At 53.5% G+C, this 18,647-nt stretch overlaps 1 protein-coding gene across 7 annotated transcripts in view; it reads left to right on the top strand.

Annotated features, from left to right (window-relative positions):
* The window catches only part of PRKAG2 (protein kinase AMP-activated non-catalytic subunit gamma 2), a 255,248-nt gene that overhangs the window by 78,295 nt on the left and 158,306 nt on the right, over window positions 1-18,647 (top strand). For 5 of the 7 annotated variants that reach the window (XM_073887557.1, XM_025862118.2, XM_025862116.2 and 2 more), the window contains exon 3: window positions 2,918-3,197. In XM_073887557.1, the coding sequence (XP_073743658.1) occupies window positions 2,918-3,197 (280 nt within the window). Of the gene's footprint in view, window positions 1-2,917; window positions 3,198-18,647 lie in introns of those variants that run through there. The other 2 variants (XM_073887559.1, XM_073887558.1) reach the window with 1 other exon arrangement.

Genomic DNA, 18,647 nt, shown 5'->3' with positions numbered 1-18,647 from the left:
CCCCCCCCCCCCCCCCCCCCCCCCCCCGCCGAGGTGGCAGCTCTTTGTCAGATACTGTGTGTCTGTGAGGAGCTTCTGGTCCACTTGGCCCTGCACAGCTGAGGTGTGCGGTTCCCAGGCCAGCCTCTGGGGGACAGTCAATGCCAGGATCTCCAGATCACCCCCCATTAGCTCCTGCACAGCCTGCACCCACTTGGGGGTCTCTGGGCCCTTTTGTTCATCCAAATGCAGGGAGTCATCCAATGACATTTATCAAAGTTCTGTTTGATTGCAGCTTGCTAACAGGCATGAGCCGAGGCCCTGTCCCTGGCAGCTTCTGTTGGCACCCGGATCGGCATCACCCCCACCCAGCGGGCAGGGAGCAGACGGTGGGCATGCTTGGCCATCTTGTTTTCCCACCGCTGGGGAGCACGATTAGGCTCTCCCCGTTCCCCCCGTGGGAGAAGGCTGAGCCAGGCTGTGTCTACCGTTATTTGGTCTTTTTAGGGGAAAGGTCTACTTTCTGTGGGTTCCCTCCTCAGTGCCTGACCCAGTTGGCCTGGAAGTCTCAGTACAGAATGGGCTCCCAGGCAGGAGAACCCTAGAGTTCCCCCTGGTTTATCGAGGGAGGTTCAAGCCAGCACTCAAAGCCCTCTGTGACTGGTTCCCCGGTGGCGTTTGGCCCCACCGGTCTGTGGTGGCCCAAGAAAGTGGCTCTCTGTGCTTCCCGTTCTGTCTCCTCCTTCTCAGGCTCTGGTTGCCCTCTGCCCATCAGCCTGTCCAAAGCCCATCAGCTTTCAGGGTCTTCTCTGACTGTGTCCAGGTCACCCTTTCTTCGTCAGCTTCGTGCTCATGGCAGCCACGCCTGGCCTGCCATCCTCCCGTCTTGTGCCCCGCCAGACTCAAACATGAGCACTTGCTTCATGGTCCTGCCTTCTCCCTGCAAGAGCTCCCAGCACCGTGCAGAGCATGGCAAACACGGGGCTCCCCTGTGGGGTTAGCTTTGCTAGTAGTTCCTAAACGTGACTCTCTGCCTCTGCCCTCAGACTTGACCTTGACTCCATTTTGCGTCTGCCAGGCTGCTCTCCCTCCCAGCTATTTCTGCCGCTCTCAGGAGGGATATGGTGTAAGGGTTAAGACCATGGGCCCTGAGGTCCCATGCCACCACTTAGCAGCTTTGTGACCTTCACCCTGCCCCCAGCTGGCCCCTTCTCCTGGCTTCAGGCTAGTGGCCCTCGGCAAGTGATGGGAGAGGCTACCAGATGGTCTGCCCTGCACGAATCTGACTGTGCCACTCCCTTGCTAAAAAGCCTCAAAGAAGAGTGAGGTTCTTACACCACATGTGGCATCCTTCCATAATTCGGCCCGGCCTCCCTGACCTTCCACGAATATCAAGCAACTATTCCTTCCAAATTCATGACGAGGAGCGTGGATCAAATACGCATGGAGGACTTACCACGTGCCAGAAAGTGTACCAGATGCTTCCCTGTCGTAGATCCCATCAGCCACAGACCCTTTGAGTCGGCCTCGTAGCCCCACTGGTTGGAGGAGGACCCTGAAGCTTAAGTCACTTGTCCGCACTGCCGGAAACTGAGCCGGGATTCCAACTCCAGTCCCTGTGTCTAGACTCCTTGCTTGTGTGCTGTAGGGTCATTTTCCATCCCTTGTGTGCTGTTCCCTGCCCCATACCCCCACCTCCCACGTCCACAGTCACATCTAAAGGGGGTCCCCACGAGGGCACGGCCTCCTGGAAGGAGCCGCAAGCCCAGTTTGGGGTGCCCTCTGGTGGTGGGACAGCTCACAGGGGCCCTGGGCCCCCCACAGGCACCCCGTGCAGACAGAGGCCAGAGCTGCACAGATGCTGCCTCTGGGCGCATGGGCTCACGTACCTTCGTGCACCTGTGGCCACCTGCCATGTGGCATCCCAGGGTCTCAGCGTGCTGGCTGCTTCCCTGCCCGGCATCCTCTGTGCCCCATGAGCCCTGCAGACAAGTCACTATTCTTTCCTTCTGTGGGATCAGGTGGGCCCTGAGGTCCTTCTGGACCCCGTGTTGCAAGTTTGCCACAGCAGCTGGACGTGCAGAGCATGGTTCCTGTGCATCATGGGTGGGCACGACACCCGGTCTTACGGATAAGGAAACAGGCACGGCGAGACTGACTCGGGATGGCCCAGTGGGGGTGAGCTGGGGTCAAACCCTTCCCCTCAGGCTGTAAGTGACAGCCCCTGAGCCCCGCAGCAGGACACATTCGATATTCCTCAAAGTCTGTGAGCTGTGGGCCTCGGCTTAAAGTGATAGACGGAGTCCAGACGTTTCTCAAACCGTCAAGGTCATGTCATCAATGAAGTGCGCCTCCAAGGTTTTCGGCCTTGTTCACTTTCTTCCTGAGCTCTGTCAGCAACCCCTTGTCCCAATGCCACAGCAGCTTGGAGGGGAAATTCATACTGCCTAGCGCCAGGTCACCTCAGGCCGGAGCCCAAGGCCCACTGGGTTTCAGATGCCCGTTTCCTCCTTCAGTGAGGGCCAAGAGAACATCACGCCAGTGTAGTAAGACCTCGAGAAAGAAAAATGTCAGGCCTTAAGAAGTAAAGGCCAGGGGACAGATCTATAGAGAGGATGCATCGTCTCGAGCCAGCTTGCTACCTTTCCTCCCCTCCGCTCCAGGAACCTCTTTCTAGAGAGCTGGGGATGGAGGTCAGTGGGCCTCTGGGTGGTGCTGACGAGCCTGGGGATGGGCCATCCTCGGGTCGGGTGCTTTCCTCCAGACCACGGGGTGGCCACCTATGTTTGTACAAGAACTCAGGGCTGTTTCTGGGGGCAGGGTGCCTTGGAGGAGCAGCCTGATGTTGGAGAACGTTGGGAGGGACAGGATCCGTTCAGGGCTTAGGGCTGAGTGCCTGTGCTCGGAATGACCCATCCGTTTGTCTGTCTCTCCCCAGGTGGACAGCCCCTGCAGCTCGGGCAGCCCCTCCAAAGGGTTCTTCTCTAGAGGCCCCCAGCACCGGCCCTCCAGCCCCGTGTCTGCTCCCGTGAGGCCCAAGACCAGCCCTGGCTCTCCCAAAACTGTGTTCCCATTCTCCTACCAGGAGTCCCCACCCCGCTCCCCACGCCGAATGAGCTTCAGTGGGATCTTTCGCTCTTCATCCAAAGAATCTTCCCCCAACTCCAACCCGTCTACCTCACCCGGGGGCATCAGGTTCTTCTCCCGCTCCAGAAAAAGTAAGACATTGATGCTATTGTTTCAGGTGGGTGCTGGGCTGCTGGGGACCTTCTAGGGCCAATGGGCCATGGTGCCATTTGCAGGGCGCCCGGGCTGGCCGGGTGGCTGTCAGTGATTTGTGACTTGGTGCTGAGTGCATGTGTCTTGTCTGTTCCCCCAAGGACAGCTGTCTCTCCAGAACATGGTTGGTTTCCCCCGTCACTTTCTTCCTACACAAAGCCGTCGGTGTGGGGGTAACTGCAAACATCCCAACACTCACAGTGTGACTTGTAAGGACAGCCGCATGAAATCTGGGCCCATAGCCTTCCCTGAAATCAGTAGCGGCAGCAAGCTAAGCTTCAGCGCATACCCGGGGCCAGAGGGCCCAGACCTTGGTTTGCTCTGCCAGACATGGCCCTTAACTACTTGTGGCATGGTTTTGCAGGTTTTGAATGGACCTATTTCTGGCAGATCCTGACTTTCTGTTTGGGGCGCTGGGCAGCTAGAGTTGATTTACTAGAGAAACGAGGGAAGGGAATGTGGGTTTAGGAGAGAGTTCTTTAGGCACATGAGTATCTGTGACCTGAAGAGAAAATACTCTCAGTTGAGCACTGTTGATCATAACTGGAAGTATAAGAGGCAAACCGTGAAGTAGAGGGAGTTGATTTTCTCCTTCCCCGTGTCTTAGGCATCTCCCCATGCCTTCTGAGTCTTTCTGATGATGCAGAAAGCTCCTACTTGGGACGGCAGTGATTTGGAAAACAAACTTGCCCTTGGGCATCAGAGGTGTGCGGTCGTCTTCCTTTCTTCCCAGATTGCATGTACACTTAGGATCTGCAGAATAAAGCAGCACTTGATTGGCACGGCCAAGGCACAGAGTGCAAATTCAGTCTCCGTGACTTAGAAGGAAAGGGAGGGGGGCTCTTTTCCTTTTTTGTGTGGTGTGAGCTATTGTTGCTAGTACCCCTAACATCATCCCCCTCAATGACTGGACCTAAGCGTAAATTCCTAAGTGTCATGGGACAGAGTGGCCCTGCAGCAAACATTACTGAGTGACATGCAGTTGGGAATCATGTATGCAAAGCCCAGTAAGGAGGGGCGTGTCCGGGCACTGACACACAGCGTGTCCTACTGCTCTAGAGAGCATCCCCAGCTTCCTTGACAGAGATCCTGAAACTCTCAAATACCCTCTAAGAAGAGGGGACGGCAGGCAGGTCTACATCAGGATGTCTTGTGTCTTCAGTGGCGGCATCACGCCTGTGTTGGTTATAACAGAGCTAGGTTGTACTAGCCTCCCAGAGCTGCCGTAACAACTGGGTGGTTTGAACAACAGAAATGTATACCCCCACATTTCTGGAGGCCAGAAGTCCAAATTCAAGGTGTCACTAGGGTGGTGCTCCCTCTGAAGGGTCTCGGGAAGAATCTGTTCCGCGTCTTCCTCTGGGCTTCTGGTGGTGCCAGCAACCCTTGGTGCCCGTTGGCTTAGAGAAGCATCATTCCCAACCCTGTCTCTCCCTCTGTCATCACATGGCATCTTTCCTTCGTGTGTCTGTGTCTTTGGGTCTCTGCTCTTCTTGTAAGAGCTAAATCTTGGGTTAACAGACCATCCTACTCTAGTATGATGTCATCTCATCTTAGTGAGTTACGTCTGCAATGACCCTCCTTTCAGAAAGGTCACATTCTGAGGCTCCTGGAAAGGCATGAACTGGTGGGACACCGTCAATGCTAGTCCACGGGTTATGTAGGAAAAGCCAAGATGGACAGGTCACGTCATGATGGGCTGGGGATGGAGAGGATTTGTGGGTGTAGAGTGGCCAGCCTGTGAAGACCAAGGTCATTTCTGAAGGGAGAAAGGAACAGCCAAGATACGGGATCAGGGAGGGTGGGATGTTGGCTGGTGAGGATGGGCCGGCCTCTCAGCTCCCTGGGAAGCAGGAGTCCATGCTGCCTTTTTCTGTTGGGCATTTTAAAAGGCTCTTCAATGTTCTTTGCCAGAAAACACTGTCTCAAAGTTCTGTCTCCTAAGATGTTATGGAGTAGGAAAGCTTGTCAGGGCTTCTCCCTACCATCTGGCCAGGCAGCTGTAGACTGAGCTCAGGAAGGCCCTGGTTGGCTGTGGTTGCTCACGAAGACAGCATTGATTAGGTGGGGGTGGGTGCTTGGCTTCTCCACAGAAGCTCCCCGGGAGGGGATATTCACACCAGAGTAGGCCTGGCCCCAAGGTAACTGCCCACACCATTGCCCTTGAACCATCGAGCCCAGGACCTTGGCTTTCCCCAAATGGAAGCCAACCCTGCCAGGCCTGTCATTAATGAAGGTCTGTTTCCAGGGGAAGGTGCCCTACTTCCCTGGGAGGAGGATCACCTGGGCTTCTTGCCACTTGGTCTGCAAGTGTGCTTGAAGGAGGTGTGCTTGGAGGCTATGCTGTCTTTTTGCTCCTACTTGAATCAGTTCCTGGATCAAGGTCCCCAGACTGTGTATTTCTCCCTGCTGCCCCAGTACTGATTTCACATGATGGAGCCTGAGAGTAATGTCACTCATCAGTCTGCATGGAGGGTCTTTACGGGAAGCAGCCCGTGAGACCCACTGTGTCCATTGGTAGAGCATCACAAAGACGTTGTTCATTCCACAAGGCCCCGGGGAGACAATTCCTGTCCAGCCTTGGTCCCAAGAATAGCTGAACTTGTGAGCAATTGGGTTGTTTTGTCTGCAGTGGACACTGATCACGTCACAGCCCTGTTACCTGCTGGCTGTCTCAGAGCTGCCTTTGTACAAGGGGCGTGAAGGGTACGTCTCTAGCCTCGTTTCTGAATCCAGTTTTGGTCCCCAGCCTTTACTTGCATACCACTTTAAAAACAAAACAAAACAAAACAAAACAAGGGAGACAACTCATTGGAAGGATTTGGGGGTAGTTATAGAATTCAAAGAAGAGCTGACTGCTCAGGACTCAGGGAGGGAGGGAACAAGGCTGGCCGTGTGGCCTTGGCAGCAAGAGTTCATGGATTTTTCCATGAGATCCAGAGAATTCCTCATCTCTGTGTCTCTCCTCTTGCCATGCTAAACTCATTATAGGATATCTGATTAGCCCAGTTAGGGTCTCTGAACCAGTCGGTTGCGGGGGGGAGGGGCAGATCCTGCAGCAAGACCGGAATGGCGGATGATCCCCGCCCCCCCACCCTGGACATGGGCCGGAAGTTCCCAGAGAAGCGCCCAGCAGGCAGCTCTCACACTCTACTCTCCCAGTGCCCAGCGTGCCTGTGCGTACACAGCATCCCTTTTTACAAAGACACCTCGTGGAACTCCGTCCAGTCACCCTACACACACTTGTAAGTGTGCACACCGCTCCCTCAGTAGGCGGCAACCCTGCGTTGTGTCCAGCCGGCACAACTAAGGATGTAAGCTCGGCTCTCAAGGCCGTGCCCGTTTCCCCTCGAGTTCTGTCTGCAGCCTGTCTTTCTGTGGTGTGACTTAGGGCCCACATGGTGGACGTAGAATCTAAAGGTTCAGCAGCTCCTCAGGTGGCGCTGATAGCCGAGCTTGATAAACACCATTATCAACGATCAGGGCAAAGAAAGAAGGACGATAGAAATTATGAGCACAGTCATCTTCCAGGGCGACATAAAAAAGGAAAAGGAGATAATTCAGTCTCCAGACACTCTGAGAACAAGAAAGGGAATACGGGTGGGAGTTACAGACCCAGATGCTACATCTGGTCTTGGGACCAGTAGTTTCCTGGGCTGGCTGGTGTTCATGGCCCAGGAAAGAGAACTTTGTTCTAGAAAGATCTATCTCGTGGAGGACCTGCTGATGTGGGGTGGCTGCCGTCTCCCGCTCCCTCTGGTCCTACTGGTCTAGTGGCATGTGGATTCGAGACATGTCGTGGGGATTCTGGGTTTTTATCATCCTCCCTCCAGCCCCACTGTGTAGCAGCAAACCTCTTTCTCTTGGTGGTCAGGGTCTTACCCCACCCAAAACAATCACCTGCCCTTCTGCCTCTTCCTCTAATACAGTGGCGGACAAACCACAACCTGGGGACAAAATCTGACTTGCCGCCTGTTTTTATAAATACATCTTCATCGAAACAGTTATGCTGATTTGGTTCTTTGGATCGTGGCTGCCTTCGTGTTGCAACAGCAGGATCTGGCCCGCAAAGTCTGAAATGTTTGGACCTTGTCTAGCAGCTCAAGAAGTCTGAAGCGCTCATGTGGCAGTAGAAGTTTCTGGAAAGGTTTTTTAGAACTGGATCTTGCCTTTGGAGATGGGGAAAGGAAAGCCTGGTCAGAATGTTCATGAAGTCAAACAATAAGATTAAAGTTTTAAAAAATAATAAGATAATTTTGGACAGACAGCAAGGCCAGGACCTTCAGAATGGCTTAATGTCATGTCACTAAACTTTGCTTTCTAATCATTGTGAGTAATTACAAATACTATGCCTAACAATCATAAACAATGGTAAGTGCTTTTCCTGTGTGCCTCCTAAGTGCGTCATACATGACAATTGTTTTAATCCTTGTACAAAACTCTATAAAGTTACGTTTTTACCATTTTTATCAAAATAAAAACCGAGCCACAGAGAGGGTAAGTCACAGAACGAAGGCCGCCCATCTGGTAAGCGGTAGAACCAAGATTTGAACTCAGGTGGTCTAACTCCCAAATCTGCCTTTAACTCCCAGATGCGAAGACTGCTTTGAAGGAGTGGATTTTAGGAGTATATAAGCCAATAGTCGGACAACAGCAAGCCATTTAGGAGAAAGGAAAAGCGAAGGGTTTCCTTGGAGATTCCTTACACCAAAATAATTTTTGTATGGAGCAAAACTTTATATGTTATTCAAATGTCCCTCCAAATGGAAAAATATCATCATCTTGGGGTGTCAGGCCTTTGTAAAGGGTGCAAAAATATGTCTATAAATGCGAGGTAAACATTCACAGCTTTCTCACCATTGCTGGAAGTTTGCAGGCTTGATGCTCAGAGCGTCAGTATGGTGGTCCGGGTAGAGAATAGCTGGGTGGCCTCTATGAGAAAAGGCAGGGAGCGTTCAAGGGAGAAACGCGCACGTCTGTGATGGGTGGTCACGTGAGTGAAGGCAAGACTTCAGAAGGTGGATCTGAGCTGGGCTGGATGTGGGAGCTTTGGCAGCGAGACCAGAGACTGGAACCCAGTCACTGCGCTGGGTTGGACAGAGGGGAAGGGACGGAGGAGAGAAAAGACACCTCTAGAGGGGCGTTCCCATGTTCGGGGAAGACCACCGCACCCCAGGCTCTCACCCTGTCTCTTAACGCCTCCTCTTCAGCAGGGCCTTCCTCTGGTGCCTGCACAAAATTACGCGTTCTGCACATGACATGCTGCTTCTCCTCCGTGACTACTGTGAATTGACTGGTCCCCTTGGCTGCCTTCCCCACCGGAATGTACGCTCTCCGAGCAGAGGGGCTCTGTTTGGTCCCAGGCTCTTTTCTCAGTGTCTAGAACAGCTCCTGGCACCTGGGGGGCGTCCAGCAACCCCTGTACCTTGGTTCACCCCTGAGTCCACCCACTGTGCTTGGCTCCAAGCTCGGGCCCCTGCTCCTTCTGAATGCCGGGCATTGCGAGCGTTCACCCAGAGGTTCCAGCGACTCGAGTGAGCACAACTATCTCGGAAACGATAAAGGACAGACAAACGAAATGGGCAGAGGGCTTCTAGCTGGTCATGTCTGCAGACGGGAGACCTTCCTCGTTCAGGTCCTGCACCCCACAGGAGTCTCGAGCCAATCCCACCACCAGCTGTAAAGTGTAAATTGCCTTGAATCCTTTGTGGACCAAGGCAGGCTCTGAATTATGAGGACATAAACTTTCATTTTTCTTGAGGATGCTTTTGAAACCGGGCAAAATTCAGTTATGTGGGGTCTATACCACACTCCACTTGACAGAGGACTGTAGAACTAATGGGTTCTCTCAGCCGATGAACACTTCCTTGTTAGTCATTATAACTTAGCCCAGATCTCTCACCTCCCCTGACATTCTTTTTTGGAGCCCAATGCAGGGCTTGAACTCACGACCCTGAGATCAAGACCTGAGCTGAGATCAGCAGTCGGAATCTTAACCCACCGAGCCACCCAGGTGTCCTTCCCCTAACATTTCTAGAAGAGTTCCCCTCTCTTGGGATTCAAGACTGTATCTCTCGGGCTCCTTTCCAAGCCTTCCTGAGAGGATTAAGAAGTGTGCATTTTGTTCAAAGGGAGATGCTTCTTTGGGGAGTATTTACATTTCCATCAGAAACAAAGACCTCGTTTTGGCTTAATCCCGAAGAATGATTTTCTGATTATCAAATTGAGTATCTGAGCGCTGATGGCTCAGCCTCTGAATGACCACCAGCCTCCAGAGAAATCAGGTCCTGTTTACTTCCTCCTGGGGAAGGGCCCTGGAAATTTGACAAGGAGGTTAGGCAGCTCACCTCTGCACCCATATTGACATGATGTATACGGGGCGCTCATGGGTGACAGCAGGGAGAATGAGGCCTGGTTTCCCTCCCCTTGGACTCCTTGAGCGAGGTGGGACCAGGGAGGAAACCAGTCATCTTGAAGCCAGGAAGCCTGTATGACACCCTGGACAATCTCTCCTTCCTTCAACAAGGAACAGTAATTCCTCATGTTTGGGGAAGTCTTAAGAGCTGCCTTCAGAACCATTATCTGTTCCTGCGGATGCTTTTAGTGATGGGCGATCTTTGGCTTTTGAGGGTGGATTTTCTTATGGTAAAGGGATCTCTGGGCAAATAATGTTTTGGCTCAAAAGTTAGGATAAAGATATGATAGTAGAAATGCTAAAGCACAGCCATGAGACACTGCTTTTATTAACTGTAAATTACTTTTAAAAGTTTGGGGGTAGGGGGCACAGACTTACTGTGCAGCAGGACACCCACTGGTTTCTCCACAGCGAGCCCTCGACTCGTTGCTTCGGCCACTCGGCTCCTAACTCGCTTCTCATTGCCCTCTCACACTAGGTACTGTCCTTCCGATGTGCTGTCACCAGCCACAGTGTGAGGTGTGGGGGTAGTTAAAGGTTTCTCTGCTTTAATTCCTAGTCTAGGGCAGAGCATAAAACTCTCTAATACAGATTTTTTTTCCACCTTGGATCCTTCTTTTTTCTCTCTCTTTGGGTCCCACTTAGGGACTCTGAGCAAAGTTAGGGCCAGTGAGGGGCTGGAGGACACCCTGCTTACACTGAAGAAGCTCCCAGGGGCTGACACCTGGCTTGTTAAATGCCTTAAGTCGCAAACCACAGAGGCATTGATGCTAATATAGTTTCTTTCCCTTTCCCTCACCCCTCAGGGGCTGTCTAAACTGGCATGATGGTACTCAGCGTACGTACTAGCCCCAGAACACTGGGGACAGAATGGGGTTCTGGCCTTAGCACAGGAGACACCCTTGTCCTGGAGCTTACCTTCGGGGTGTCCAAGTGTGCTGGGTGGTGCGGTTGTTGGAGGTCCCAGGAGGGGCAAGGAGGTGTCTGGGGCGTGACTGTTCCCTGATACAGAAGCATTTTCCTCTTTTTAACCGCCTGGAGCATTGCCGGCCAGACGTCGGCTTTGCTAACACATTTTCCACCAGCTGTCCTGTTCGCGTCAGGTTCTTGGGGGAATCATTGGCTTTTTCTTGCCCCTCTGAATGGCTTTGGCTCGGAGACTAGTCTGTGGCCAGCAGAGTCTCAGCGCAGACCTGGGGCGGAGACCGGGGCCCCTTCTCCTGGGGCACCAGCTGCCAGGTGTTCACAGGCAGGGGCCCGCGCCCGCTGTGACCCAACTCGCCATCCTCAGTCAGAGAAGACCTGGTGTGTCAGAAAGACCATTTCTGACACCTGGGGGGAGGAGGGACTTCTTGGAAGGTGAATTTTGTAATGGCCTCACTTCCTGCCTCCACACCACCCTCCCAATTTCCCACCTATTAGGGTTTACTCCAGGATATCTCCTTTTGACAAGCATCTTCCTGCATCCCCCCCACTGGGCCCCCCATTAAAAGGAGATGGATTCTGATAAATGCTGTTTTTTGCCAGGAGTGATGCTAGAATGGAGACTTGAGGCCTCCAGCCAGCCCCTTCCTCACCCTCACGCTGAGCTTGCGTGAGAATTGATGATGGCGTCTTGTGGTCTTCCTAGAAGACTGGGCGTGGGGGGCTGAGTTTGCTGTTTTGTGGACTGTCGCATGGTGTCGCAGAGGAAGGAGCTGAAATGGAGTCTGAAATTGCTGTTTATTATAGTTCCTGGAGATACATTACTAGCCCGCAGGCTACTGAGTGACTTGTTCATCCATGTTAGGAAGGCACTGGATCCAGCTGCAAATGCCACGGGCAGCATCAGGTTAGCGGGGCAGAGATACGGGGTCATGTAGGGATCAAAGTCAAGTTACCAGGCGAGGGCTCGTTGAAGAATCAGGTAAGATAAGTAATCGATTTCAGACCCTGTTATGTAGATTATAAAAATATACCAGTTCACTGAATCCTTATAATAACTTTTCTGCGTTTACCTGTGTCCCCTCAAAAGAGGTATGTTGAGGTCCTAACCCCCGTATCTCTGAATGCAACCTTATTAAAATAAAGTCACTACAGATGTAACTAGTTAAGATAAAGTCATCCTAGAGTAGGGCGGGCGCCAAATCCAACATGATAGCGTTTTATAAGAAGATGGAGCTGAAGCCTTGCGACAAAGGCAGAGAGTGGAGGGATGCATCTAGAGCCGAGGAGTGCCTGGGGTTGCCAGCAAGACCGGACACCGGAAGGGGCAAGGAGGGACCCCCACAGCTTTCAGAGGGAGTGGGGCCCTGCCGACACCTTGATCTCAGACTTCTGACCTGCAGACTGTGATGTACGTTGGTGCCGTGACCTTCCACGGGACAGCGATGCCATCTCACAGATAGGAAACAGGTGTTCACGTCAGGTTTGGCTTGAGATCTTGACATCACAAGAATGCCTTCAGGGAAGGAAGGTGCCACATGACTCAGATGCCCCCACTCTGGGAAGAAGGAGCCTCGTCCTGAGGCCCATTCCTCGTGGCCCGACTTCAGAATCATGGGTGATTTTCAAGAGAGCCGTTTCGGTAGCTGGAAGGGAAGGAGAGCGTGTTACCCGGCCGAGAGCTGAGTCGGAGATGTCTTCCTTCAAGGCGTGTGGCTTGGAAGGGAAGGGGAACGAGGGGTGGTGGAGCCTGGAGCCCATCCACGGCACGAGTTCCCCTGCTTCTCCCAGCCCCTCCCTGCAGCTGGGTTGGGACCACGGTGCTGAGGATTCAGGAGGCATTCAGCCCAGTTCTGGCTTCTCGGTGGGGAGGGCAGCCCAGGACCAGCTGCCACCCTGTGTGGGACGGTGACCTGAGCAAAAGAAACCCTTTTTATGTCAAACCACCGAGAACCTGGGGCTCATTTCTTGCTGTGGCCTCACTGAGCCTATCCTGGCAAACGAAGGTTGACTGGTAGGAAGTGGATGGATTAGAGTTGATGGAAGTTTTGGATTGGCCTGTTTACTTCAAGATAGGAGAGATGAACGCATTTACAGGCTGAGAGGCAAGGAGCCAATGGGGGGGGACTCCTGAAATGCACGTACGGGTTGTAAGGGGCAGGGACACGAGCCTGTGTCCATCTTGGGTGTTGGCTTCTGTTCTCCATTAGACTGCTGGGTTTATGCTCTGGGGACACCTGTTTGTCCTCATGGCCCCAGCAAGGCTGTCTGTCCCCCCAGAGCTGCCATCATCCCGCGTCAGCCATCTGGGCCCCTCGGGGCTGTTCAGGGATTTGCATCGCTGGTGTGCGGATGTCCTGTTTGCACCATGAAGCACGTTTCCTCGGGTGGCGCAGGCGCCGTGCCTTTCCTGCTGCTGCCGCAGTGTTTAATAGTGAGCTCTTTGCGTAGACTCAAGTTCAGGTCTGCACACAGAGCCTGCTTCTGCCTCATAGCACCCCTGCAAGGCAGCTGCTTATCCCCGACACGAGTGCCTCGTTCAAGGTCACAGAGCTCAGTGGTGGTGGTGGTGCATGTGAGCTGGTCTGCCCCGAGCACGGTGGGTGCTAAGCAAAGTTGGACCCGTCCCTTTCCTAAGAGGAACCCATCGACCCCTCTGACCTCACTGAATTAACTCTGCCTCTCCGTGGTGGCTCCTCTGTGGAGCCCTGAGGAGCTACCATAGTCTTTCTTGGACCATTTGGTCCTTACACATACGTATATATTTTAGAGCGTGTGCGCACATCTGTGTAAATACTGTCAAGATAGCTAAGCCCCCTTCGTCCATTAAATACAATCTTAGAAATGTTTTCCTGCCTGTCACTGAGATCATCTCTAGCTCTGGAGACACAGACAGTGGCCGTGCTGCCCTTGGCTCTTTCTCTTATCTTTTCTGCCCCCATCCCTTGGCCCTTCCTTCTCCAAAGTTCCAGTGCGTGGTTTCGTCCTTACCAGGTGGTGGCGGACTCGGATAGCCCATCTGACAGCTGCTCCACCTTTCTTCATAACAGAGCCTGGTTTTATTCGGGACCCACCCCAGGGCAGGACTTACTGGTCTAGATCAGTTGGAATTATCCCTTTCCCATTTGGGGAAGTGCCGGGCTTTGGGGTCACTGGCCTTGAGGTAAACCAGGGCACCTATGTCTTGCTAACAAAATACAAGGAGATCTCCGTGAGGGATCAAAGAAAAGGCACCCCCCCCAACAAAGAGAGATACACGAGGACTAATGCCCTCTCCTTACTTGGACTGTGGTATGAGGATGTGGTTTCCTTGTGACCGTGGCCAACATGCAAGATGGTGGAACAGGAAGGTGGGAGTGTAATCCTCAGTGCGGGGTGCATCACTGAGCTCAGTATTCTAGGTAGTAGACATCCTTGTCGTTCAGTCTCTTTTAAGTTATATTTTTCTGTTATATGCCATTAAAGTATCCTGGCTGATATGCATCTCTTTGGTGACAGAGGTGAGATTCATCCAGATTGGGCAACCAAAGCAAAGCTGTAGGAGCTAATCGGGAATATTCCAGATGGAGGGCTGGGGGAGGAAGGAGAATTGGCGTGCAGACAGCCTTTAGTTTCCCCTGCCCCGTGCTATGAAGAAGAACAGCAGGGTACAAGGGCCAGTGGGGGTGGGTGCTGTTTGGTGTAGGATGGTGAGGGAAGGAGCAGTCCCATAAGGGGACCATGACCAAGCCAGCGAAGAGCTATACAGAGGTCTTGAGACATAGGGAACGCTCGGTGCAGATTAGCAAAAGCCGCACTATACGTGTCTGTTCCCAGCTTTTCTTCCTACCAAACTCACCTTCAATGAAGTCAATAAGCGAGTGAGCGAGCTTATCAGGCAGACTTTTGGCAAGGTCTGATTGTTAGGTCTGAGTTCTGCCTTCTGTAAATTCACTTTTTTTATGTGCCACTCCTTCCACGGTTTCCTTTAAAAGGAAAAGTTTCCTTTTTGAAAAGTTCCTACGTAGTGGTCGGTGCCTGGAGAAGCTCTGAGGGGCCCGCTTCCTCCCCGATAGCCAGAATCCCAGGGCAGCTGGTCTCCCCGGAACGGCAGCGGAATGAAGGCTGTCCGTATTAAATCTCTCCCACATGCAGGACACGATGAGTTTAATATGTGCCCCCCTTTTGCCTCTATATCCCGAATGCTCATTTGAACCTGATTTTCCATAGAAAAATGTGGGGGCGTTTTTCTGGCTCTGTGGCCAAGTGACCACTAGGGGGCGATGTAGCCCCACGTGCTGAGCCGTCTGCCCCTGCAGGTTGGCCCTGCCCAGAGGACCTGCTGTCCCTGCCCGGTTTTTCCAGCTTGGAATGTTCACCTTCAGATGCACGCCTCAAACAGAGGAAAGCTGATGCTACTGAGCAGACAGGTGGACCTCACACCTGACCAGCCCCACCAGGGCTTTTAAAGGTCCGGGGGGCGGTCTTCTCACATTGACTACATCTGTTCAGTCAGTATTTAATGAGAACCTGCCGGGCCCTGGGGACACAGCCAGGAACAAATGCCTGCCTGCCCTCGTGGGGATGACCGTCTAGGGAGGAGAGGGGATGAGCCATATGTATTGTGTGTACAGAAATTTTGCATGGTACCGAGAATAACGGGGGTAAAGTGGTAAGGGTTGGAGGGTGTTGCTCTAGGCCGGACCGTCGGATATGGAGGCTCTGAGCGGGCGTGGGACGGAGCCAGGGAGTGGTGCAGCCAGACAGACGTGTAGGGCCGCCGAGCCTAGCAGAGAGAGGAGCCGTGCAAATGTCCTGAGCAGGGGCCACCGCTAGTTGGAGTGGCTAGAACTGAGTGGGGGGTGGGGGAGAGGGCAGTGAGGTCAGAGAGGTGGGTGGGGCTTTGCAGGCCAGGCCAGGATTCCGGGTTTTCACGGAGTGATCCGCAGAGCCATCACCACCTGTTGCTGGGGGAATGTCCTGCGCTCTGGGGGACCGAGTCGGCTACTGGGCAGGGAGAGTGGGGGACTGGCTGGGGGCCACTGGAATAGACCTGGAGATCGCTTTTGGTGGCCTCCCACCTCCTTTGAGACCTCCTGGGGGCCTGCCACCTCCAGAAAGCCTTACCTGACTATGCTTGCCTTGAGCAGTCTGCCAGAGCCCTGAAATATAAGTGTTATTTTCAGCCTCTGCACAGTCTGTGTTCCCTTGTGATACGCTTCTGTTACCTTCAGGCTGTGGGGAAATCGTGTGTTTAAGGTTTCATGTGCTTGCCTCTTACTTCCCCACGTTCTTCCAGGCTCCCCCCCCCCCCCCCCGCCCAGTGCCACTTAGAGCCATAAGCAACACAGCCCCCAAGGCTTCTGGTTGCTCCCCTCCCCGAGGAGAGCAGAGCGCGGGGATCTGGGCTGAGAGGTTGCATCCGGATGAGCAGGTGTGTCTGGAGGAAGGATGGAAGGCTATTGTAACCTGCAGGGAATAGGCTGGCCGTCATTGTTCCGTAAAGGGGCAAAGTCATTTTGGGGACCCTGGAGCTCCCTTTTCTATCTTCTTCCTCTTAGGGGCTCCCAGCTCTGAGAGGTGCAGTGCCTTATCCTTTCCCCCCACCCTCAGACCAAAACTAAGTTTGGAAAGAGTCTGACAAAAGTATTCAAACTAAGATGTGCATTATAGAAGCTAAAGGTTACGTATTTCGGGGGTTGTTGACACATTGAGCGTATAACTGAGGGAGAATTTCTAGCACCAAAACCAGACTTTTTTGGAAGCACTTGTCTTCCCAGAACACCACGATTGTGCAGGGTTGGCTCTCGGCTGCTCGGATAGGGTGGCATTTTGCCAGCTGCCCCCCCCCCCCCGCGCGCCACTGAGCAAGAAATGGTATCTTGTCTTCCATGGGCAGGGGTTCACACCAAGTGGCCACTACCGACAGAAGTCAGCCTCGCCGGGCACTGGAACGTTGTCTTTGTCCTACTGGAAAAAAGCATTGAAAATCACTGACCTGGACAGCCACCTACTCTGATTACATTGATGGCTACTCAAGGTCATGACCGTGGTATCTGTAGAACGGGCTAAAGGAAACGGTGGAGGACAGACCCTGGCACCCAGGGAGTTTGCATCAGCCCAGTGGAAGGAACTTACAGCTCAGGGCATGACGATGAGGCCAGCAGCTTTATTGCCGTGGCTTTTGGAATGTCTTGGACTGCGACCCCCAGCAAGAGACACTTTTTATGCTATAATCCAGCACATGTGTACATACGACTGAAAACCACTTCTCAAGAAACAGTACTGACCCTGGCCTAGGTGTTCTATTTTCAATGCAATGCTCATTTGTTCTAAAAGCATGCTTTCTCTGCCCCACACAGCTGGTTTCATGGTGGGGCGGGGCTGGGGGGTGCACTTTGGAAGGTACCACCGTAGATGGTCATAACCCGCAGGATGGGTGTGGAATGCCTGCGAAGGCAGTCTGGCCAGGAACCTCTAGGGCACAGAGAATCAGTGGGGTGGAAGGAAGCGCTGGGGTTTTGCCAGAGATGTGCAATGCTAGACGTTCGAACTTTCTGTTTCTAAGACCCGCTCACCGCTGTGACCGGTGTCGTGGGTACTTTGAACACCCCAAGTAAATGTAATTTTCTGTTCGTACTTAAGCTGAAACAGCGAAATCCCGCCACGGATGACTGTCGTCCTGAAATAGGTTAGTTACATTTCTGTGCTTTAAACCCGGCTCCTTGTCTGTGGCTCTGTATCAAAAGGATGCCATGACAGCCGTTTGAAATTCGTACGAGCGTTCCAGAGAAGTTTGTTTAACTTGGAAAACTTCTGGTCCTTTCACACCATGTCTGTCTTGGATCACAGACAGCTCCTCCTTTCTCTCCCGGCAACTCGAGTTTATTTTTCAAATAAAAGTTTGTTTTCTCGTAAAATGCCAGAGGTTTTGTACTGTGTGCAGAGGAATGAACTGCAGTTTAGAGCCTCAAGTCTCTGATTCACATGCCAGGGGCTTCCCGGTGCCGAGAAGCTCCCTGCCCGGGCTTGCCCGTGGAGCCCGCCAGCCTGGGAGCGCCAGGAGCCTGATGCGGGGAGGGGTCCGAGACAGTGACTTGCGTCCCCCAGCACGTGGGTCTGGACCTCGAGGCTGGTTTCTCTGCAGAATGTCTGTGCTGACCATTTTCAGGAACCTGTTCACGTTACATGTCAGTCGGGGTCCCTGTGTATTTAAAACAGCCAGACCTTCATGGCTGTATGGTTATAAAGGTGAGGGAGCTCCTGAGAAGGCAAGCGAGAGTCAGGGAGGCTAATCAGAGATTAGTAAAAAGCCTGTGCCGTCCTGGGTAGCAGAGGCGAAGTGAGGAGGGCAGCACGGGGCAGGCACACAGGCATGACCTGTGGGAGCTGGGACTGGGAGCTGGAGGGGATGCAGCCACCCAGGGCCTCTCTCTTTGCCCTAGCTGGGAGCCCACCGACAAGGGAGCCTGGGCCTCACGGCTGCAGGGGCAGCTCCCTGTGTGCCCCGCGGACGGAGCAAGGGACCCACTAGGAGTGCGGGTGAGGACCAACCGCAAGGGGCCAGCCTCCGAGCAGACTGCATGCACTAGGAGCCAGTGCGTCCAGGCGCACCGCCCAGCGCTGTGGGGACAGGGAGCCGAGAGGCTCTCAGGGAAGCCTCTGTGGCGCCTCCATTGAAAGGAGTCTAGGATGTCCTTGTTATGTGGTCCAGCCGCCGCTTCCTCGTGTGCAGATCCCTGCGTTTGCTGATTGCTCCCAGGGCGTCATTTGCAGGTCTGGTTTTGCCCCTCACTGTCAGAGGGGGTCCTGGGACCTGGCCATGCTTCAGCAGCCAGAGGCTGGGGCCGGGGGGTGGGAGCGGCGGCGGCTTGGCCAGCAAGCTGCAGTCTTTCCTAGACACTTGAGGGTACGTGGCAAGCAGGGAAATTTTGCCCCATGACATACTGGAAGGGGCCCTGACACTCTCCCTTCCCAGCCAGGCTCTCGGGCGGGCAGATGCCGGCTTCTTCCCGCCCCTACCCCAACCAGACAGTGCTCACCTTCTTCACACTCTCCCAAATTCCACCTG

This window comes from Callorhinus ursinus, unplaced genomic scaffold (genome assembly GCF_003265705.2).
Source record: "Callorhinus ursinus isolate GAN/ISIS: 27379988/994484 unplaced genomic scaffold, GSC_fseal_2.0 scaffold80, whole genome shotgun sequence".
Lineage (NCBI taxonomy): Eukaryota > Metazoa > Chordata > Mammalia > Carnivora > Otariidae > Callorhinus > Callorhinus ursinus.
The sequence above is the reverse complement of the archived record's forward strand: the minus strand, read 5'-3'. Positions and strand labels throughout refer to the sequence as shown.